The sequence below is a fragment of the Channa argus genome, chromosome 16 (assembly GCF_033026475.1).
Source record: "Channa argus isolate prfri chromosome 16, Channa argus male v1.0, whole genome shotgun sequence".
Taxonomy (NCBI): Eukaryota; Metazoa; Chordata; class Actinopteri; order Anabantiformes; family Channidae; genus Channa; species Channa argus.
In genome coordinates, this window is record NC_090212.1 from 12,536,635 (window position 1) to 12,556,817 (window position 20,183).

At 39.1% G+C, this 20,183-nt stretch overlaps 2 protein-coding genes across 6 annotated transcripts; one reads left to right on the top strand and one right to left on the bottom strand.

Annotated features, from left to right (window-relative positions):
- Positions 1–236: 236 nt before the first annotated feature.
- On the top strand, positions 237–2,872 carry dio3a (iodothyronine deiodinase 3a). Its single transcript, XM_067480909.1, has one exon. It carries the CDS (start codon positions 918–920, stop codon positions 1,698–1,700), a length of 783 nt encoding a protein of 260 aa, XP_067337010.1. The 5' UTR covers positions 237–917; the 3' UTR covers positions 1,701–2,872.
- Positions 2,873–6,441: 3,569 nt separating this feature from the next.
- On the bottom strand, positions 6,442–15,405 carry LOC137101803 (protein delta homolog 1). 5 transcript variants are annotated; one of them, XM_067480648.1, is made up of 7 exons: positions 15,214–15,405; positions 15,061–15,080; positions 14,654–14,734; positions 14,382–14,445; positions 13,774–13,904; positions 12,961–13,102; positions 6,442–9,108 (listed from the first exon to the last, which is right to left on the bottom strand). In XM_067480648.1, exons 3-7 carry the CDS (start codon positions 14,703–14,705, stop codon positions 8,319–8,321), a joined length of 1,179 nt encoding a protein of 392 aa, XP_067336749.1. In that variant the 5' UTR covers positions 14,706–14,734; positions 15,061–15,080; positions 15,214–15,405; the 3' UTR covers positions 6,442–8,318. The 5 variants fall into 5 exon arrangements, with proteins under 5 accessions (XP_067336749.1, XP_067336748.1, XP_067336747.1 ...); XM_067480647.1 differs by lacking the exon at positions 15,061–15,080; XM_067480646.1 differs by lacking the exon at positions 15,214–15,405 and having other exon boundaries at positions 15,061–15,200.
- Between the last annotated feature and the right edge of the window lie 4,778 nt (positions 15,406–20,183).

Below are 20,183 nucleotides of genomic sequence, written 5' to 3' on the forward strand. Positions count from 1 at the left end.
TCATTCTGATTCATGTCTTCATATCCTGAGGTGTTATATGAGCCCTGGGGCCGCAGAGTGCTGGTATCCCCTTAGCCTAAAGAAAGCTTAGTCGTGTGTGTGTGTGTGTGTGGTTTTGTGTGTGTGTGTGTGTGTGTTTCTGTGTGTGTGTGTGTGTGTGTATGTGGGTGTGGGGGGGGGATATGTGTGCGGGCACTTGCTTTTACACGTTTTTTTGCTCTGCACATTTCTCCTCAAACACAGAATTGAGTTGTAAGGTTTTATTTACATCATTTCAATTTTCACATATCACCAACCTTTTTCTTTACTACTTGTAAATTGTCTGAAAATGTAGCTTCCCCTCACGTCGCATAAATAGTTTTCATTCCTTCATGTCTCAATAGCAATACTTTCACAGACGATGATTTTAGTGTATGTAAATCATCTGGGGTCTAAACATAAGATTTATGTCACTAATATTTCTCATGTGAGCTACAGGAAGAGGCCAATCCTCGAAGTGGAGTAAGTGGCCACACAGCATCTGCTGAAATGCTGCTCCTGTAAACCATTCACTGTCATTGCAGCAGCACTGTTTTCGCACGATAGAACAGTTAAACGATTTCAGCAATCGCACATCACCATCAGCAGTGGGATTTAAATGGTAATTTTAACCGTCCCATAGTAAAAATTATGACCGACTCCAACCCACTGCTGTGGCGCACCCTTTCCTGCACCCTTGGCTTTTGGCTGTGACTCAAAGCTGTGGAGTTGACAGAAGGTAATCCCCACCATGTGAGGCCTCGGCCCCAGTTCGGAGGCGGAGTGTGATTCATTCAAATCTGCCGGTGATATAAAAAGAGGGGAAGTTGCAAGTAACCCAACTTCAACCCACAGTATCGTGACATAGCACAAGAGAATTCAGGTTCATTCTAGTGATTATGAATACAATTAAGGCGGTTAAAGATGCAATGGTCTGTCTGGTCCTGCTGCCCCGTTTTCTAGTGGCAGCAGTCATGTTTTGGCTGCTTGACTTTTTGTGCATAAGGAAAAGGGTTTTCTTCAGGATGGAACAGGAGGGCGATGCCATCGATCCCCCCCTCTGTATATCGGACTCCAATCGTCTCTTCAGTCTGGACTCCCTCAAAGCAGTGTGGCACGGCCACAAACTGGACTTTATGAAAGCAGCGCATCTCGGACATAGAGCGCCAAACACCGAAGTTGTTCAGCTGGAAAATCAGCAGCGCAGCCGAATCCTCGATTACGCGAAGGACAAGAGACCGCTCATCCTCAACTTTGGCAGCTGCACCTGACCACCGTTCATGGCGCGTCTGAAGGCTTTCCAGGGAGTTGTGCAGCAGAACGCAGACATTGCAGACTCTGTAGTGGTGTATATCGAGGAAGCGCACCCCTCAGACGGCTGGATTAGCACTGACGCGCCCTATCAGATCCCTACACACCGGTGTCTGCAGGATAGGCTGAACGCAGCACAGCTGATGCACCTGGAGGTGCCCGGTTGCTTGGTCGTGGTGGACAGCATGGAAAACTCCTCCAACACTGCGTACGGAGCTTATTTCGACAGACTTTATATACTGCAGGAGGGAAAGGTAGTTTACCAAGGTGGGAGAGGACCTGAGGGGTATCGGATCTCAGAGCTCAGAGACTGGCTGGATCATTATAGAGAAAAGATGGAAAAACCCCGTAATCTAGTTATTCATGTGTAGGTTAATTTTTAATCTTTTTAGAGCTGCTATGGAATCAAATACATGCTGCGTTTTTCCAGTATTGTAACTCCAGTTAGATTTTCTTTCATTAACATTTGTCTATATTTATTTTTATATTTGTTAAAGATCAAAGTCATTTGTTGATCATTATAGGGTGTACGTTCTTCTTTATTTCTTATGGGCAATTGTACATCCGATTAAGATGAAAACCACATAAGATTTGTTTTGACGTTGCTTGTAAAGAAAAGTACTTTGGATTTCAGAAGTTCTGTCTTTATTTCTCCTCCCTGTGTAAATTCGCCATTATTATTATCTCTGTCAGGAGATTCAGTAATATGCATCACTGTGCTCGTCAGTATTATTGTGAAGTTCGGTTTTTAAACGGGATGAATCCAGAGAACCGATACTGATGTCTTTTCATACTGGAGATCATAGTGATGGTGCTGCTGTTTTCCCTGCATGGCTCAGCTGTTTTGTAAATATTATTCAGTTTTATTGATATATTTTTCATACAATAAAATGCTTGGATCTAATTTTTATTTCAGGCCTATTATATTTCCAACAAAAATATTTTACTATATAAGATGCTTTAATGTCAATTTGCAAGGGGGGACACAGGTGTGTTTTACTTTTTGCAATAACAGCATGTTTTGTATAGAATTTACAATAATTTCATCTCATAGACTAAGAAGACAAAAGGATGAATGTTCAATTTCCTGCACAATAAAACACAACAGAGCTCTCATAGATCCTCTAGAAATACCTATTCTGAAGTGCAGACGTTGTAATTGGTGTGGAGAAACAGAAAATATTGCATCACTTGAAAGATAAGATCCCCCAGAAATCTCTGCTCATACTGTAAATCTTCAAAAACAAAAAAAACAACTATTGCATTATTGTAATTCATAATGAGATCTTGCAAATTCAGAAATGCATAACAATTATTGTCAAAGGGAAAAGAAGCAAGAACACTCTTTAAAGATTCATATTTAACAGCATAATGTGGTTTTTGGCAAAGCTTTCAAATGTGAAAGTCATTCTCAACTTAAAATATTTTAAAGTCAATTTTACATCTATATCATGCAAACACACTGGGGTCTGCAATTAGGGTAAACAATTTTGTGTCTAAGTAGTGGTTATTAACTTTTAATCTGTAAAGATGGCTTTGCCATGTTTTTGAACTGCCCCTTTCCCAGCGTTTGACCTGTTACAATTAAACAAGCATGGTCACACTTGATCCAATTAAGCTTTGTGATCTATCCATCCACAGGAGTCAAAACCCAGAAGTGTTTTCAGGGATTAATATATGAATCACAGAGCAGAAAGGCTGTTATGAGTTTTTATTTATTTATTTTTAATCAGGCACTGCATGACACCAGAGGAAAATCCCTTCTGAGGCTTCAGACACAAACACTGCACAATGAAGACATAACGGGGGGGGGGGGGCAATGCTTCAGACAGCGATGACTCAGGAAACCAGATATCACTGACACAACTTGTGTGTACAGAAACATATTTCACGTTTGCTTGCCTGTCTTCAGCCTTCACAGGGGCATTATTTTTTATCACCTTTGGGGTGTAGAGCTGTTACCTTCAATGGCAAAGTCATAACCGGGACAGAAATCACTGTGAACACAACAAAGTTTTCGAAACTTAAATGTACTGACATAAGGATGCACATTGTTGAATGTGGGTAATTTTATCAAAAAACATTGCTTACGAACCACAGCCTTATAACAACTTTAAGTTCAGGGTGTCATTTATAAATCATTCAATGTTTGAGATTAGTGGTGTTGATGAAGTTGAGTAGAGTGAGAGAGAGCTTTTGTTAGGTGTCTAGAAAACAGGATGTCTGTCTTTCTACAGACCTGAGACGTGGCAAATGTGTAGGTCATGTCCTTTCATTTCAGTCCCTGGCCATCAGGGCTCTGTTGTAGGTGTAGAAATCATAGGATCTGTATCCAGTTCACATGTGCTCCACATTCGTCTTTAACACAAGTCCATATGTGGCTAGATGCATAAGAATAATAATGTCGAGTAGCAGAGCAATATACTGTAAAAGTACAATATAGAGGTAGAAACGAGTCAGCAGCTTCCTTGGCAGCCGTTTGGAAATGCAGACATTTCCAGCACCTGTGCCATCAAGCAGTGGGTCCCAACTTTGGTGCACGGACCTCCCAAAGAGTCACAAGATAAACCTAAAGGCTCTCAAGGCTAGAGTAGAAATGTATTTCGGTCAATATTTTTATCTTAAATTTAACAATAGTCAAGTGAAATGATGAGAACACGATCACCTTGGTTAACCTCATCAAAAATGACAGATATTCAGTGTATGCTCTTTGTCACAAGTACACATCGCTTCATTTTTATTGGCCACAATCCAGAAAGATAAAGAAGCTCCATAAGAGAGTATGTTCAGTACCATCGGAGAATGAGTTCTTGGTTTACAGTGACCTCGCTTTACTGCTCATCTGGAACACATTTAACACACAAACACACTGTTTTTATGTGCAGTTGACAGCTGACAGAGGTGTACCTACCTAAATTAAATAGAACTTACAGCGTAGCCAGTGTGCACCCCTGAAAAGAAATCTGACTGGAATTCTTTGTACATGGAAAGAATCCAGGTTCAATTTTCCATGGATGTTGGGTCTCATCTGTCAGCGGAGAGGCAGACGGGAACAAAGGGTTAAGGGTCTCAGGCTGAGGGGAGAGATTTAACTTTTGCTGTTGTTTTGTTTTATGACTTGGAGAGAGGAATGGGTCTGCTGAGGGGGATGTGTGTGTGTGTGTGTGTGTGTGTTTTCTTTCTTTTTTTTTTTTTTAACCCTTCTCTGGTCAGCTTTGAAGGTGAGGGCCCCTCTTTCCCCAGGGTCATAATTCCACAAATGGATGTCTGGTGGTGGGGAGCAAGGGGCCTCAGTACACAATGGTTTCCAGTGAAACCTGTGTGATTGAGCTTCAACATGTTCAATGTGAGGCTCTTTGTGGCTCAGGAGACACGTTTCAAAACCCAGAAGGCCACTTTTAACACTGGACATTTTCCTAGGCTTAAAGACACTTACAGAATTGTAGGTGTCCTTATGAAGGTTTATTCGTAAACCTTTTATGGGAGTCACAAGTACTGACTGAAGTAGTTACGATAAGGAGTATTCAGAGCCAAATTGCAGCATCAAGAAAAGATTGCAATCCCTGCTGATTAAATAACTTACATGCTGTTTAACATTTAAACTCCTTTTACTTATAACTGCCCCCAGTCATGTAGATCTGTTGAACTCTATTGGAGTTGAGGCTAGGTCTTGTAGGTCAGGGACATGGAGTAACACACCAGGAGTCTGAAACATTTTCCAAAGTTCAGGCTGTAGTGAGAAATGGCTGGATATAGCATGGGGAAAACTCACTTAAAAAGTAAACTGAATAAGCATTGTTGTTGTTATTGGAAAATAAACTATCAGGATCATTGACTCTTTTAATAGTTTTTTTAATAGTTTCTCACTGCATTGACATTAGAATATTGTTTTTGTACTTAGTGCAATTTTATATAGGGATATTAAACACAAAAATCCTGAAACCACATTGTTTAAGTATTTTAAGTTGTTGAATATCGGTATCTTTGTTCAAACCAAATTAGTTATCTATAAACAGCTGGTAAACCCCAGTGTTTCCTGTGTGCTGAAATATATCACTCAGTACTCAGCTCCTAGTTTGGCTACTTCCTGTTTTCATTTAGATGGTGACACCTTGTGGTCATATTGTGTGACTACATGTTAGTTTTTTGTTACTGTTTTTCAACTTTCATAGTAGGGTTGCATAACTCTTATAGGTAAAGACTGGCCAGAAACCTGATGCTGTGCTCCTTTCTAAATGTTGGAAATGATAAAAGTGTAATAGGAAAGCAAGCTAGAGTATTTGGATTCTACTTAAATAAACATCTCCATTAAAGCAAAAATCATGTTGTATTACAGTAGTAAGGATCAGTAATCACCACTTACATTTAGTGTATTGGATATATTGATCTTGAATAATCATTCTTTATTATAAATCTCCCACTTGGTGAAAAGAACATGCTAAGACTCTGTTGGCAAAAGAGCCCCTGCTCAACCTGAAATACAATATTTAATCCAACTTCAACTTATTTTACAGCATCTATACAGTTTGTTTGTCTGGTTTGACTTGGTGACAAACGACTCCAAATGATTTATATAGTGTGACTACAACATTGGAATAGTCCTTAACAACCTGTAAGTTGTTATTTGTGAGTAGGGTTTGTCTTGTTTGCTTGCATTTTGCTTTACGACAGTAATAGAATTAATACTTAACATAAATTTAAGTGATAAATAGGAGTTTCTTTGCATAAAAATCTTGCTTTTTGTGGAAAGTGTTGAACTGGTACCACAAGGTGGAGACAGACACTTTCTCTGAAACCTTCAGGGACAGTGGAGGAGTACCGATAGGGTCTCTTGTTATTCAGGTGATAATCGGAAATGGCTTGGGGGTTGGGAATTTATTAAGCATCACTGAGGAAGCAGATGTTTCACTGATTTCAGAGCAGTTAGGGGGTGTTTACACTATGTTCATTGGTTGGCTATTACACTGTGAAACATCTTATGCATTAGCCTGGCCAAGCATCTGATCTGGGTTTAGCCTGCTTTTTAGACCTCACTATCAGAAGCAGCAAACCAGCATAAGAATTGTTTTGTTCCTGACAATAGTAGACCAATGATTGTATGTATGCTTACTCTTACTTGGGTAAACACTTTGTGTATATTTTATTAAAATCAATGAATAGACAACATTAGCTGACCAAAGTACAACAACAAAAAATCCCAGACTGTAACAAATATCGACAAGTACAGTTATAGTTACTGGTACTCAGTGGATATGTAACAGATTTGTTTTTTAACTTGTGCACAGTATCATAAGTAGCCTGAAATATAACTGTCCTAATATAAACACAAGATGACCTCCTTAGATGAAGATTATGATGAACAAATCCAACTACATTATTGGTAATGAGGGAAAATAAGACCATTGCTAATAATAATGAAGATCTTGATATAAGCAGATAATGAATTTAAATATTTTACTTGCAATATTCTACAAGGGGCAACATGCTGGCACAGTGGTTGGCTCTTCTACCTCACAACTACCGTGAAAATATGATACATTTGAACCTGGCAGCTGGCTGTGTGGAGTTTGCAAGTTCCCACTATGCTTGCATGGTTTCATTCTGGGTTACTCCTACTACATTACAAAGACATGCAGTCAAATCAATTGGTGACTAAATTGTAAGCATGAATGGTTATTTTTCCCTGTGTCAGGACTGTGATTCACTGGCGAGCTGTACCCTGTGTCTTGGCTCTAATCCCGTTATGACCATAACAGGATAAGTGGTATCAACAAATAATATACATCAAACTATATCTTTACTATCTGGAAAAATGTTTTCTTGTGTACATTCAGTATTTGTGAAATCCCCTTTCTTTCCCGCAGGAGTGGCAGGTCATCTCCTGCAAGATTAGACAAAATACTATAATAACGCTTAAGATGCAGGGTGCATTACCTATAAAATTACAGTACTAGCAGCAAGAGACAGTGATAAAATCTCTTATTTTGTAAATGAGTGTCTGATAGATGAGGTACAAAGATACAGTATTCATGGCATGGGCACAAAGAGAAAGTAACATCTAGTGATTTATCAAAGTTTTACGGTATCTGGCAAATTAAATTATCTACATGTTCATACAGTAGTAGCTTAATGTGAAAAGCATCTACTTTGGTACAGTTATGAAGTGCAGGATTTTACAGTACAGTTGTTCTGGTGGCATGTTGTAGAGGCAGCTTTACATATTTTATATACTGCCAGTTTTATAACTTATTATATGACTGTTAGGCAGCAATTAACGTTATACTCATACAAATGTTAAATTGTGAAAAATGCCCATTTAATATATCACACAGCCTAATTCATGCAACAATGTTAAACTAAAAGATTACTGTTTGAGTTTTATTTACTGTCAAATATGTGAAAGAAAATCATTACATTAGAAGCTGGAACCCTCAAATGTTTGGCATTTTTGCATGAACCAAGTCTTAAAAGATAAATCCATATTCAAAATTGTTGCAGATTAAATTCATGTTAGCTGTTGCAGCTGTAGTAAAAACTATAAAATTGGGAATAGACTAAAAGTGGTACAATTACTTGAATGACAATCACTGAAAGAACCATGATCTATGTTGCGTGTGTTCTGGTGCAGCCTACATTCAATTCATATTATTCTATTAGAAATTAACCTGTAACAATAGTGAGAAATACAAGGGAATGTATTTTTTCTTTTTTTTCTTTTCAGAAATCAATGTGCTATTTGGTAAAACGTGTCTAATAGTTTTACACATTTAATGGGTTGATTCTAGATTAAGATGACATTTACAATTCAGGGTCATGTTTGTGCACTTAATCCACTACAATATACATTCACATATTTTCTAAAGTATTTTGACTTTATAAACACAACTGTACAACAGTCACAATATTTCCCTCTGTTCTTCCTGCTGTTTGAAGACATTCATATTAAACTCGCTCCAGAGGGAGTGAGGAAGGAAGTGGTGATGATTTAATCAGATGGATGTGTAGTGTCTCCCAAAGCTGGTGAGTCTAATCTTTTCCGGCAGGATGATGTTTACGGAGTGCTCCAGCTCTTCCTGGCTTGTACCGCCAGATTCTCTCAGCAGGTGTTCTCTCTGCTGCCGAACAAGCTGGCTGTACTTGGCATTAGCGAGCCACGTCTCACAGCGGCCAAAAAACACAATACCTGTGGTGCCCAGGATGACCAAGCAGGTGAGCAGGGCCAGCATGCCAAAACAGACAAGCTGACCATGGGTGACAAGAATGCCTGGGGAATGGACCGTCTCCTTCAGGGTAATCTTGAGCAGGTCTCTCTCAGGGGGTCTGAGGAGCTTGTGGAAGGCATGAGCAGGGAGGGAGTAATGCTGCGGGGTTAGCGAGAACACTCTGTGGTCCACAGGTCTGGCACCAGGAGGCTTAGATCTGCCCTTCTGTCTCTCCTGCTGGGAACATGTGGGACCTGTAAACCATTTCTGGCAAACACACCGGAAACTTCCATCAGGTTGATCGAGACACGTGCCCCCATTGGCACAGGGACGGCCCCCACAGGGTGAGAGGCTGATGGTGTCGTTGCAAGTGAAACCAGTGAAGCCGTGTGAACAGACACATGTAAAGGCCAAGCCGTAGTTTGTACAGTTGCCACCATTGAGGCAGGGGTTGGGCTGGCAGCTGTCAACACTGATCTCACAGAAGTCTCCAGAAAACCCAGGGGGGCATAAGCAGGAAGAGTATGCTGCTGGGCCATCGGCATCCATACATGTGCCTCTGTTTTGACAAGGAGAGCTGGAGGACAGAACAGCATAATATGAATATAGGGCAGGTGGAGAGAAGGCCTGCTACAGCATATATTAGCCTGTGGTTATAAAGCGGTCATGTGCAAAACAACCATCAGGGGGGTTTGATCCTATTTACAGATTTTAAAAGGTTCACATCAATGGAAAGCTTTCTAGGGCCATAATTTGTGGATGTGTGTCCTGATGCTGCGAAATATTGCAGAGTGGTTCTCTGATGGCACATTTTAATCTTAATAATTCATATATTAATTTAGTCAAGAAAATATCCTAAATTTTCTGATAAGGTGAGAAAGTAATTGCACCAACAGCAAATGTTAATTATTTAGGTTTGTTTTTAGATATCTCGGGGGTAGCTATGGTGCTGAAAACATTTAATTTGTAGAGACTAAATTCTTTCCCAGGAAAACAGCCCTGCTAGAAATTTTAACATTAATTTGTTTGTTGGGTCAGTCCAGAGCCACTTTGACTATGGGGCCACAACTCTACACAAACAATACAAAACCTAACAGAACAAAAACAAGCAACACACTTTAAATTTAACCTATTAGGGTTACACTCAAATTACCTCACCATAAATGTCTACACATCTTTTCATACAGTTCTTTGGTGCTTCCGAGGAGCCAAATGCCAAAGCTAAACTTTATCAAATCAATAACTGATTTGAGGGGCTCGGGCTAAGACTTATTAAAAAGCAGTATGACAGTGTAATGGTAATAAACTTTCCTAAAGCTCTGTTCCCATGAGCACAGTGGCCTCAATAATTGTGAAAAGAAAGATGATTAAAAACACCTGGACTTAACCAGGCAAGTAAGGCCTTGGTTAGGAAGTTGACCGGCACTCTAACAGAGCTTCAGAAGTCTTCTGAGAAGATGAAAAAACCTGGCAGATGGACATGCAGCTCCATCCTGACACAACCAAAGCCCAGACTTAGACCCCATAGAAGAATTAGGGATATTCGACTTTCAGGTGAAATTTATGGAAAATGTAAAAGGTTCACGCTACAGTGATTTATCATTTATTTGCAGTTAATCTCCTTGTTAGAGAACAGCATGTTATGCAATGAGTACTGAAACACTGAAGAGTTGGACATGTGCGTTCAAAACTTGAGAAGGTCAAACTAAGTTCCCTAGTTAAGGTTATAGTGCATTTTAGGTGCATTCTGAAATTTCACCCAAACATTGAATATTCCTAACTTTCTGTGAGCAGAAAATGTCCACATCCAGATATGGAATTCGACCTCAAAGCTCAAAGGAGCTTCTAAACAGTAGTAAATGTCAGGGTCTTTTTATTTTTTATTTTTTTATTTTGTCATTATAGGTTATTGAGTGTAGCTTGATTAGCAAAAATGTCATTCAATATATTAATGTGTGGATTAAATAGTTAAACAACTGATGACAGTTGTTTAAAAAAACTATTTCAGTTATTAACAACTATTGACTGTTGTCTACTAACACTTTGCCATGTGCTTAACAAAATTGCGTTACTGATTCCAGGCTTCATGCACAAAGTGTAGCTGATTGTCTGCTTGTTAAACATCTGTACCAGTAATATAATTTAAAAGGAGTCTTGGCTCTGCCTCAGCAGTTTAATCTCCCTGCACCCACATGTGAAACATAGTCTGAAAAGTCGTTTTAAAACAATATCTATAGTGGCTCATGTAGTTACTCAAGTTCCTAATTTTGTGTCTTTGTCAGTCAAAAGAATAATACTTCATTGTTGCCTCATAAAATAACCCGATTATTGAAACCTCATTTAGGCCTTCTAATGGAGATTAATTCCTCTGGCGTAAAAGTGAAGCAGTTGCCACATTGTGGAAATTATAACAAGACTCAGATGATTTATTTGGTGAAGGAGGAGACCTGTCAATTTACTGACACTAAGCTGTAGCCTATTGAATTGTAGGTGTTATTGGAGTCAATAACTGGCTGCCTGACAGACCAAACATGGTGGGGTTCTGAGTCTGGGGGGGGCTGTGTCAGCTAGCTGCATTCCCAGAGGCTTTAATATTTCTCTGATGGGCAAGTGATGGGCATTCATCACAGATCAATCCTGTTTAAAACTCAGCAGTGAAAATATAATAATAGACTTTTTGCTGAAGATTCTTGTCAGTGGAATATTGTCTAAAACCAAAAATTTCAGACTGAGTTTATATTTCAAAATATTAGAGTTGAGACTCTGTCAGTTCTGGTGTGACACCAATGACACAATCCATGAAGGTGTGTCCTTTCAGAAGGCTTGGCTGAACCTCTACCTCATGTTCTCAAATGAGGGCAAAACTATTGGTGCATACAGGTGCATTCCTCATCAACTCTGTGTCAGACATTAATGACCACCTAAAGGTAATGTCTGGGGAGTACATAATACAGTATTTACTAATATTGACAGATGCAAAGTGAACATCAGTTGTGTTCTTCAAAAAATGGCAACACAGCTGAATTTCTGTTTACATATTGTATAGAGCTTTGTATGGAGCTTTTGAAATGGACTGCCTTTTATGTTTTGGTCGGTGTGAGCTGCAATGATGTATTCAATTTTGAAAATGTTGACTTCAAAGGATGGAGGCTTTTGAATTGGGATGCAGCTCATGATGTTGCGCACACACCAGAGGTACACACCTCCGGCTACTGTAACAAGGTGTCTGCTTGTCAAAAAGGCAGAGGCACAATAAACATGGCTGCTTCTGTATTTATGACACCAGGAAGTTAGGGAATTAAATCTCTGAAATCCATTTCATACCAGTAGATTTCATTGCTTAAAAAAATTGTGCCTGCAAGAATATTGTTTTTTTATGAGCCCAATTATTACACATTTACAGGCCTTAACAGGCAGGGAGTTATTGTATGTTACTATAAAACAAAAAAACAAAACAAAACTATATGGCTATATCCTCGCTTACTAATATGAAAATATACCTTTTTATAATATTTTTAGGTCTCAAATGAAAATGTTATAACAATGTGTTAGTGGATTGCTCATAATGATGAACAAGCAGAGGTCTGCAGTTCTCCAGAGCTTAGCTTTATAATGAGTGTCCAGCTCGCTCTTTCAGATTTGTGATCTGCAACATTTCCATCTGTATTCACCAAAAATCCACTGTATCTAGAGGAGCATGTTTCAGCTAAAAGAAATGATTTTCTCCAAATGAATGATAATGCTGCTCTAAACTTGCTAGTGTGTTAATAAGAAAGCATTTGCTAAGGAGGTCACTATGACATCTAAAAGGCCAATTTGTAGTACATTAATGTTATATTCACAATGGGTTTGCACAGTGCTTTGAGGCCAAAAAAAGGTTATTGTAGCTTGAAGTCTGAGCCTTTGTACCTTCAGTTACAAGTTGCATCATCTGCTGACATCCGATATACCTGCTTGCCTTAGCTTTTTTAAAATGTATTTATTATTTATTGCTTTTGTTCAATATAAACACCATAACTTTCTTTGCTCTATCTGGAAAAACAGAACTGCACCCTGAGAAACCAGTCCTTTAATAAATGTTGACTTTCTGATGATGATTTACCCGGAGCTCCATTAAGGTGGCGTTTACCTTTTACAAAGTTGGAAACTTGCCAGCTCCCACACTCAAACATGCTCGCAAAACTGTTTGTCCTACAAATGTACACATGTAACATGTAAGGTCACACTACTAACTGCCTACCATTACCAGCTACATACATTAACCACTGTGTAGAGTGGTTTCAATTGGCTGGCTTCACTATGCAGAGAGAACTGACCATGAACGCACCCCATGCTGCTCATTGCTTCTAATGATAATGAAATGGAGGTCAGACTGTAAGGCACTGGAGTATTAATGTGCTTGAAAGACAAACTTTAAAGGTGCTGGTACCTGTTTGTGACGCAAACTCCTCTCTTTAGGTCGCATCTTTCTCCAATGTATCCTGGGGGACAGATGCATAAGTACCCCCCCTCTCCAGTTTCTATGCAGGTGGCATTACCTGCGCAAGGCCTCGATGAGCACTGGCGAGTGTCTGTTGGGGAGTGGGGCAACGCTGTTTTTAGATCTCTCTCTCTCTCTCTCACACACACTTTCTCTCTCACTCTCTCTCTCACTCTCTCTCATGCTCTCTCTCTCTCTCTCTCTCTTATGCTCTCTCTCTCTCTCACGCACTCTCTCACTCACGCACTCACCCACACACTCCACATTGTCACCAAGAGCAAAACTGACAACACAAGCAATCAAGTTCCACAAGCAAGCAGCTCATATGCTCCAACACAATAAGACATGCACTGTAAGAGCAGATAAGGGGGTCAAGCTGAGCCAGAAGCCCAAAAGATTCTTTCTTCTTTTAATGTTGTCTTTTCTTCTTCCTTTGCTTGGGGTCAACCAAGTAATTCTTATGCAATAATGTTCATTGTAGATACTATATGAATTATTACTGAAGTGCTTAATTTAAATAGGGGTGTCTACTGAAATGGAAATGTGACCTTTAGAAAGCATTAACATTTAATATATCTCAGCCACAGTGAAAGGTTAGAATATGTGCCATGCTCATTGGCCCCAAAGCAGATGATGGCAGTTATTTTGTGGCTTTAGTTTTGATCACTGACCCAGATTTCCATTCCAGATCAATGTTTTTGGCCAGTTAACTTTATTCTCCAGAGTTCTGAGACTGGCCATAACGCTTTTAATGAGGCTCACCTTGGTCACATAGGCTGCCCACCCAGCCCTCCTCACAGATACACTGCCATGCCTTCTCACATGTACCATGCAGACAGCCAGGGAAGGGTACGCACTGGTTACAGTTTTCTCCTTGCCACCCTGGTTTACATCTGAAAGTGAGGGAAGAGCAAACAATGCAACTTAACAACTCTTAATACAGAGCTTTGCAGTTCTTATCTCCGTGCCTGCTTGTTTTTACTTTTAAAGTCCAAAGTGAAGTCAAATTATTAAAGTTTACTTTGATTATGCTGTAATTAGTTACATTCTCTAAATGTGAACTAATTCGTTTTGGCTTGAGAGAAGATGCAGTAATGTTTGCCAGAAAACATTTCAAACTGGGCATGCTGTGCAACCATAAAGCTTTTGAGCTATCTGTTAGGATAACAACCATTTTTATTGTTCAAACAAAGAACTCATTTGGCAGCTGACTAAACACAATAGAAGCAGCCAAAAAAAGGATCTAGTTTTCTGTGCTGGTTTCAATTTCTCTAGAGGAAGGACATTCACAGCTTTAGCGGTTTATGCAATTAGGGTTCAGAAGCTTACAGACTATGATTTATCATCGGAATCTGAGGTCATTTCAGTACCTGCACTTCCCTGGTTTCTCACAAAACCCATTTTCTGTGTTGCACCCTGTGCTGCATTCCCAACCTTTGAGACAGATAGAAAAAAGGGACAGCAGCGTGTTTGCATCCAAAATCAAAAGCTCAAAATATGCAGAGCAATAAAATATCCACGGGTATAGTTTCTTTGTACACACAGAGCAAATCGGTTCAGAAAAGTGTTCGTTCCTCTCGAACTCAAATGTCTTTGTGTCGCTGTCAGTTGTCTCAATGGACATATCAAAATCTCACATTACCTTTTGTGATGCCTGTCACGAACAGAATTAAGACCACCGCTGCGAGAGGCATCGTTATTTCGATCCTAGACAGTCTTTGTCCTGCAATACATAAAGCGAGTTAAGTCGCAGACCGAGCTCTTTGGTAGTAAATAAGCAATAATTTACAATTTTTAATTTAAGAGACTACGTTAGTAAAAGTTAATTTTAGGGGGAAGGAAACGGTCACATTGAGCATTTAGAGCGATGCTTTACAAATCTAGTACATTTTAGTTCTGGGATAGCCTATATAGTTAATTATATTATCATAGCTGATTAAAATGCAATTTCCCTAGGTTACCAAAGTTAAAATTGCACTCTGTGTAAGACTCGATGTTACAGAAATGTTTTTGTATTTTGTCTGAGGCAATTGTATATAATTGGCGCACCTGAACCGTACGCGTTTCCGCTCAATGTGTGTCCATTACGCACACGCATACAGAAAAAGAGAGAAGGCATTTCATTTAAAAAATAAACACATTTCTTCTAGTAAAAACCTCACTAACTTAAATCATTTTGTTGCCTCTGTAAAATAGTCTTACCTATGTCGCGCCGGTGCTCTGTTTCCAACTGACTTCGATCATCTTTTGTTGGATTTGATTCGACTTTATTTTTATTTATTTATTTTTTAATCCAAGCGACGTTCAATTGAAAATGATACCACAGGTGTACAAGTGCTCCGGCTCCTGGAGGTGGAGCTGGAGGTGGAGCTGGGGGGGTTTGACGGGACTGCTGCATCGTGCAGCATCCCCAGTGCAACACGCTCCTCCCACCTCAGGAGGGAGATTGTGTGCGGTGCTCTGACTCACAGGGGAGAAGTGCTGTAGCTGTAAAGATACATGTGTTTCACAAATGCAAACATCCCTTTAGATGAGACTTCCAGGGAAATGAGAACGTCGTTGTGAATCAATAAAACTAGACATATTCTACTTGTGTTCTTATTTTGTTTTATGTATTGTATATTTATGATTCAACTCATTTTACCTGCCTCCAGTTTGAGCATCTACCAGTGGTGGAAGACGTCCATTTAATAAAAGTAGCAGTACTGTGAATACAAAGAAAACACCCTGTCAATAGGAGAGACCTGGGAGTTGGGCTGTCAGACCAATTAGAAAAGAACTTGGACGATGTCCTCATGATCCTACACTGCTATTGGTTTCTGAGCTGACAAAATGGGCATTTGTGTGTGACCAACAAATTACCTGAAGTAAAACTTTTATCTATAGTGTAATTTTGGCCATTTACACAGTGACTGGAGCCCTGTGTGACACATGCACATTCAGGAATACACACACACACATGCACATTTAGGAATACACACACACATGCACATTCAGGAATACACACACACACACATGCGCATTCAGGAATACACACACGCGCATTCAGGAATACACGCACACACACACGCACACACACACACATTCAGGAATACACACACGCACATTCAGGAATACACACACACATCTAGCCCTAAATAGTGTAAACTCACCCCAGTGGGGTAGGTTGCAACAACCACACTCTTATTTGATACAAACTCATAATCTGTGACTGTGCAGCAAATGTCCAAGTGAGGCTTGTTTTTTTAGACAGATGTGGATAACGAACAACCACTGAGTTACTGATACTCAAACAAAACCCCTTGTCTAATTTTTAGATAAATGTAGGTTGTGTATTAAAAAAAAAAAAAAAAAAGTCATTCACAGGAGTGGTTGTATCAGGCTATTGTGTTGAATTATTGCTGATGGATAATGTTCGCAGCATATTACTGTTATACCTTATGGAGGTGGAGCTAATTTTATCTACAGTGTCCTGTAATCTATATTAGTTCAGTTTATCCTCTTAGATTATATGTTTTGAATGAAAAGTCCTATTTATAGATTTCAGATGATTGCAGAACCCCTTCAGAATTGCGCTTGAGAGCTTTGAGTAATTGTACAGAGTTACATTCCACCACATGTCTGCAGGCTATCTGCGTAGCATACAGTGCTAATGTAATTGCATAAATCCATCAAAGAGTTCTTTGAAAAAAGTTAACTTACAGGAGAAATTCAGACCCACTCTTCTCCCCTTTCTAAAATGATATTGAATATCTTCTCTCACATAGCGCCTACCTGCCATACATAATAATGCCTGTTCTATTCTTAGTCCGCATACTGCTGTCTACAACCTCCCTTTATCCTTCCCAAGGCTAGGGAACTGTATTTCCCTTCCCACAAAGTACAGCTTAGTCTGAGGGCCTAATTATGAGTTTTCACTTCCCTCCGACATTATTAGGCAGCAATAAAGATGCTGAAAATGGTGGCCAAGCAAGCAAAAGGAGAAATCTGCTACTCTGCCTTCCTAATCCTTCTTATTATTTATTTCTATGTGTACAAGTATTAAATGCAACCTGTGTCCTGTACAGGTGTTAATGCCAGAAAACCCACCTGATTGTGATTCCTGTTGGGTGTGTGATAAATGCTGTAACAGTAGACATCCTAAGTTTGTGGCTCTGCTTATAGATTTCTAGATATAACCACTATGTGGGTTTTTGGTATTGGCGGTGAAAGCACAAGGGATGCATATATGAATTTAAATATGCAGGAATAAATTGAATATGCATAGAGATAATACAAAGAAGCTCCATTTTCTTAACTTCTGAAAAAACACACATACTTTAAAAAAACAGGCCTTGGCATATGTGATTGCAGTAAAAATGGATAAGTCTGCCATAAGTCTCTCAGTTTTGATATAATCTTCTGAGGTCTCTGGTTTCATATCCTTGCTCAATTTGGCTTATATTTTTTATTTTTAAACCTTCAGATGGTTCTCATAATTTGACCATAACATTACAACAGCATAGCGCTTCACTCACCAAAGCTAAAAACTAGATCCAAATCGGTCAGTCTCTTTTTAATTAAATATCTCAGGTTTGTGTGTGTTGTATTAAAGCAAAGAATCATCACCTATCGATTTATATGATTGTCTAAACAGTGATCTCATCTGATATCTGATTTTCTTTATCTGATCCAGTCCAGGGTGCTTCAGGTTTAAATTGGGCATTATAGAGCTGTGTGTGTTTGCATGGGGGTGGTTGTTGTTGTTGTTGTTGTTGTTGTTGTTGCTGTTTTGTGCTAGTTGTGAAATTATGAGAGTTTGAGGTAAAAATTTGTTTTGATACTGAGGAAATCCTGTACTTTGCATGCTGCACATTTACACACATGTACAAGCTAATGCAATCTAATCCAGCAGCTCTGCCATGAATTCTACTTTTACAATGCTATTACTTCTCAGTTTTTAGGTTAATACTGGCAGAAAGGTGAAAAGTCTGTATATTGTTGAGATCATATTGGGTAGTGGAGTCATACTGGAATGCATTACATGCATTTAATACATTAGAACCATCTCTTAATATAATGCCCTTTATTACCTCGTCAGTCAGTGTATGTCTACGCATGCTTATTAAAATTGAAACAATCTTAATTGATTGAATAGTTAAAAAGTAATTTTCTCACAAGACTGTGAATCTACAGGAGAGCTGGGGAGTAACCACTCACACTAAAATTTATCCTTTGGGAAGCATGAACATCTATCACAAATTCAATCATCCACTTCCATAATTGTAGACACCAAAGTAGTTCTTAGCGCACATAGCATGGTTAACAATGCAGCACCATGTATAGCTGCATCCTATCAAATGTGAATATTTACTGTCTTTATTGGTCTCTATGATGGTGAACTAAATCAGCATTATAAACTGCTGATCAGACATAAACAAGCTATTTGAAAATGTCCATAATGAGAATAATCATAAGCTGCAGCTCCAGTCTCATGGTGAGCACGTCTGTGTGTCAGGTAAAGCCTATATCTCTCTGCAGTCTGACTTAATTTCCAGTAATTATGCATCCAGGGGGAGTGGGCATTCCACCTGATCTCAGTAACACATGAGTGTTATTTCAATTCTGCGTGAAGGTTACTCCCACACTGAGCAGGTCCTCCTCTCCACGTAGGAGAGGAAACATTACAAGCCATTGAGGCACAGTTAGACCTGCATATCAACAGTGTAGATAATTTAATTTCAAGTCCACTAGAAATCAGAAATAATTTTATCTGAATTCTCAGCACACATATGCGAAATGGGGAAATGTCTATCAACACAGTCTGAAATTTGATTAAAGAAATCTCTCCATTCAGCTGAAACATGCAGGCATTCTGGAAATTTTGATACAGATACATTTTATTTAAACTCAGTTGGTTCACACACAAAATTTTGGGTACTGAATTCAGAACACAGTTAGCTCGATTATAACGTGTGGTTCAGCTGCCCAGTTCATCCTCATCTAGCAGCTCTTGGAAAACACCTAGTCTGTCCCTTCAAAATGAATATCCACCAAACAGACAAATGTATAAATAATTACAGGTAAAGATTTTTAGAATACAATGTACATAAAGCTGGATAGACATTTTTGATTGGGTGGAATGTATTTACCTTATTTCTAATTTATTTATTAATTTTTTGTCCTTTCGGCTTATCCTGTGAGTTCAGGGTCGCCACAGCGACTCACTGTCCGCATGTTGATTTGGCACAGTTTTTACGCCAGATGCCCTTCCTGACACAACCCTCCCCAATTTCTACCTGGCTTGGATCTTGCCCAGAGACACTTCGACATATACCAGGGACCAGGGATTAAACCACTGACCCTGTGGTCTGTGGACAGCTGCCTTACAAACTACAGCCGCCAACAGAAGAATAATTTGCAAAACATTGTTATAGTATTTTTTTTAGATAATGCAAGAATGGTTGAAAAAGTACATTCAGTGCATTTTAAGATAAAATTCTCCTAACATTTCAACTTACTCTTGTTACAGATATTATAAGTTCTAAATAATTATACTGTAAAATAAATTATGTCATTTTGAGTAATCTAAAGTATTGTTTAGCATCTCAAGTCTTATCAATAAAATGACTAAACATGAACTGTAGCAAAAATCTGAAATACTGTCCTACTGAATTTGAGGCGTGTGTGATGCCTTGTCACCTCAGAGGACTCAGATGTTCCACTCTGCCATAGTTGATAGACAGTAGCAGTTTTTTTTTTTGTTTTTGTGTTTTGTAAGTTTAGTTTCTAATTTTCATAGTCGTAAAGACGTTTTGATTGCAGTATGGTGTTATTATATCAGCTTCAGCCCTCCTTGCTGTCAGGGTGACCTGCAGGGAGGAAGAGAGAACAGGGGTGGGTGTGTGCGCGCATGATAGGTCGGTTAATTATATTTTCTGGGTTTTCAACTTCCAAATATATGCAGTAATTAGTCTCAAACCTGCGTCTGTCTTCGGGGATGAGTGGATTTATATTTAATTGCACAGTGAGGTGATATCTGGAAGATGAACCGGCTCTGTCACTTCCTCAGTAGTTTGGCCTTTCATGACTTTCCTTTCTGCACTGTGACTTCTATAACATCAACTTCAAAACCTGGGATACCTGATATTACCAGACAGAACACAATTTTTATTCTATCTCCTTCGGTGTAG

Coding starts and splice junctions, on each gene's coding strand:
- LOC137101803 (XM_067480646.1), bottom strand. CDS start 15,130: ATGCCTTCTCTCTTTTTCTGTATGCGTGTGCGTAATGGACACACATTG. Junction 14,446..14,653: donor CGTGACAGGCATCACAAAAG/GTAATGTGAGAT, acceptor TCTGTCTCAAAG/GTTGGGAATGCAGCACAGGG. Junction 13,905..14,381: donor GAGAAACCAGGGAAGTGCAG/GTACTGAAATGA, acceptor CCTCACTTTCAG/ATGTAAACCAGGGTGGCAAG.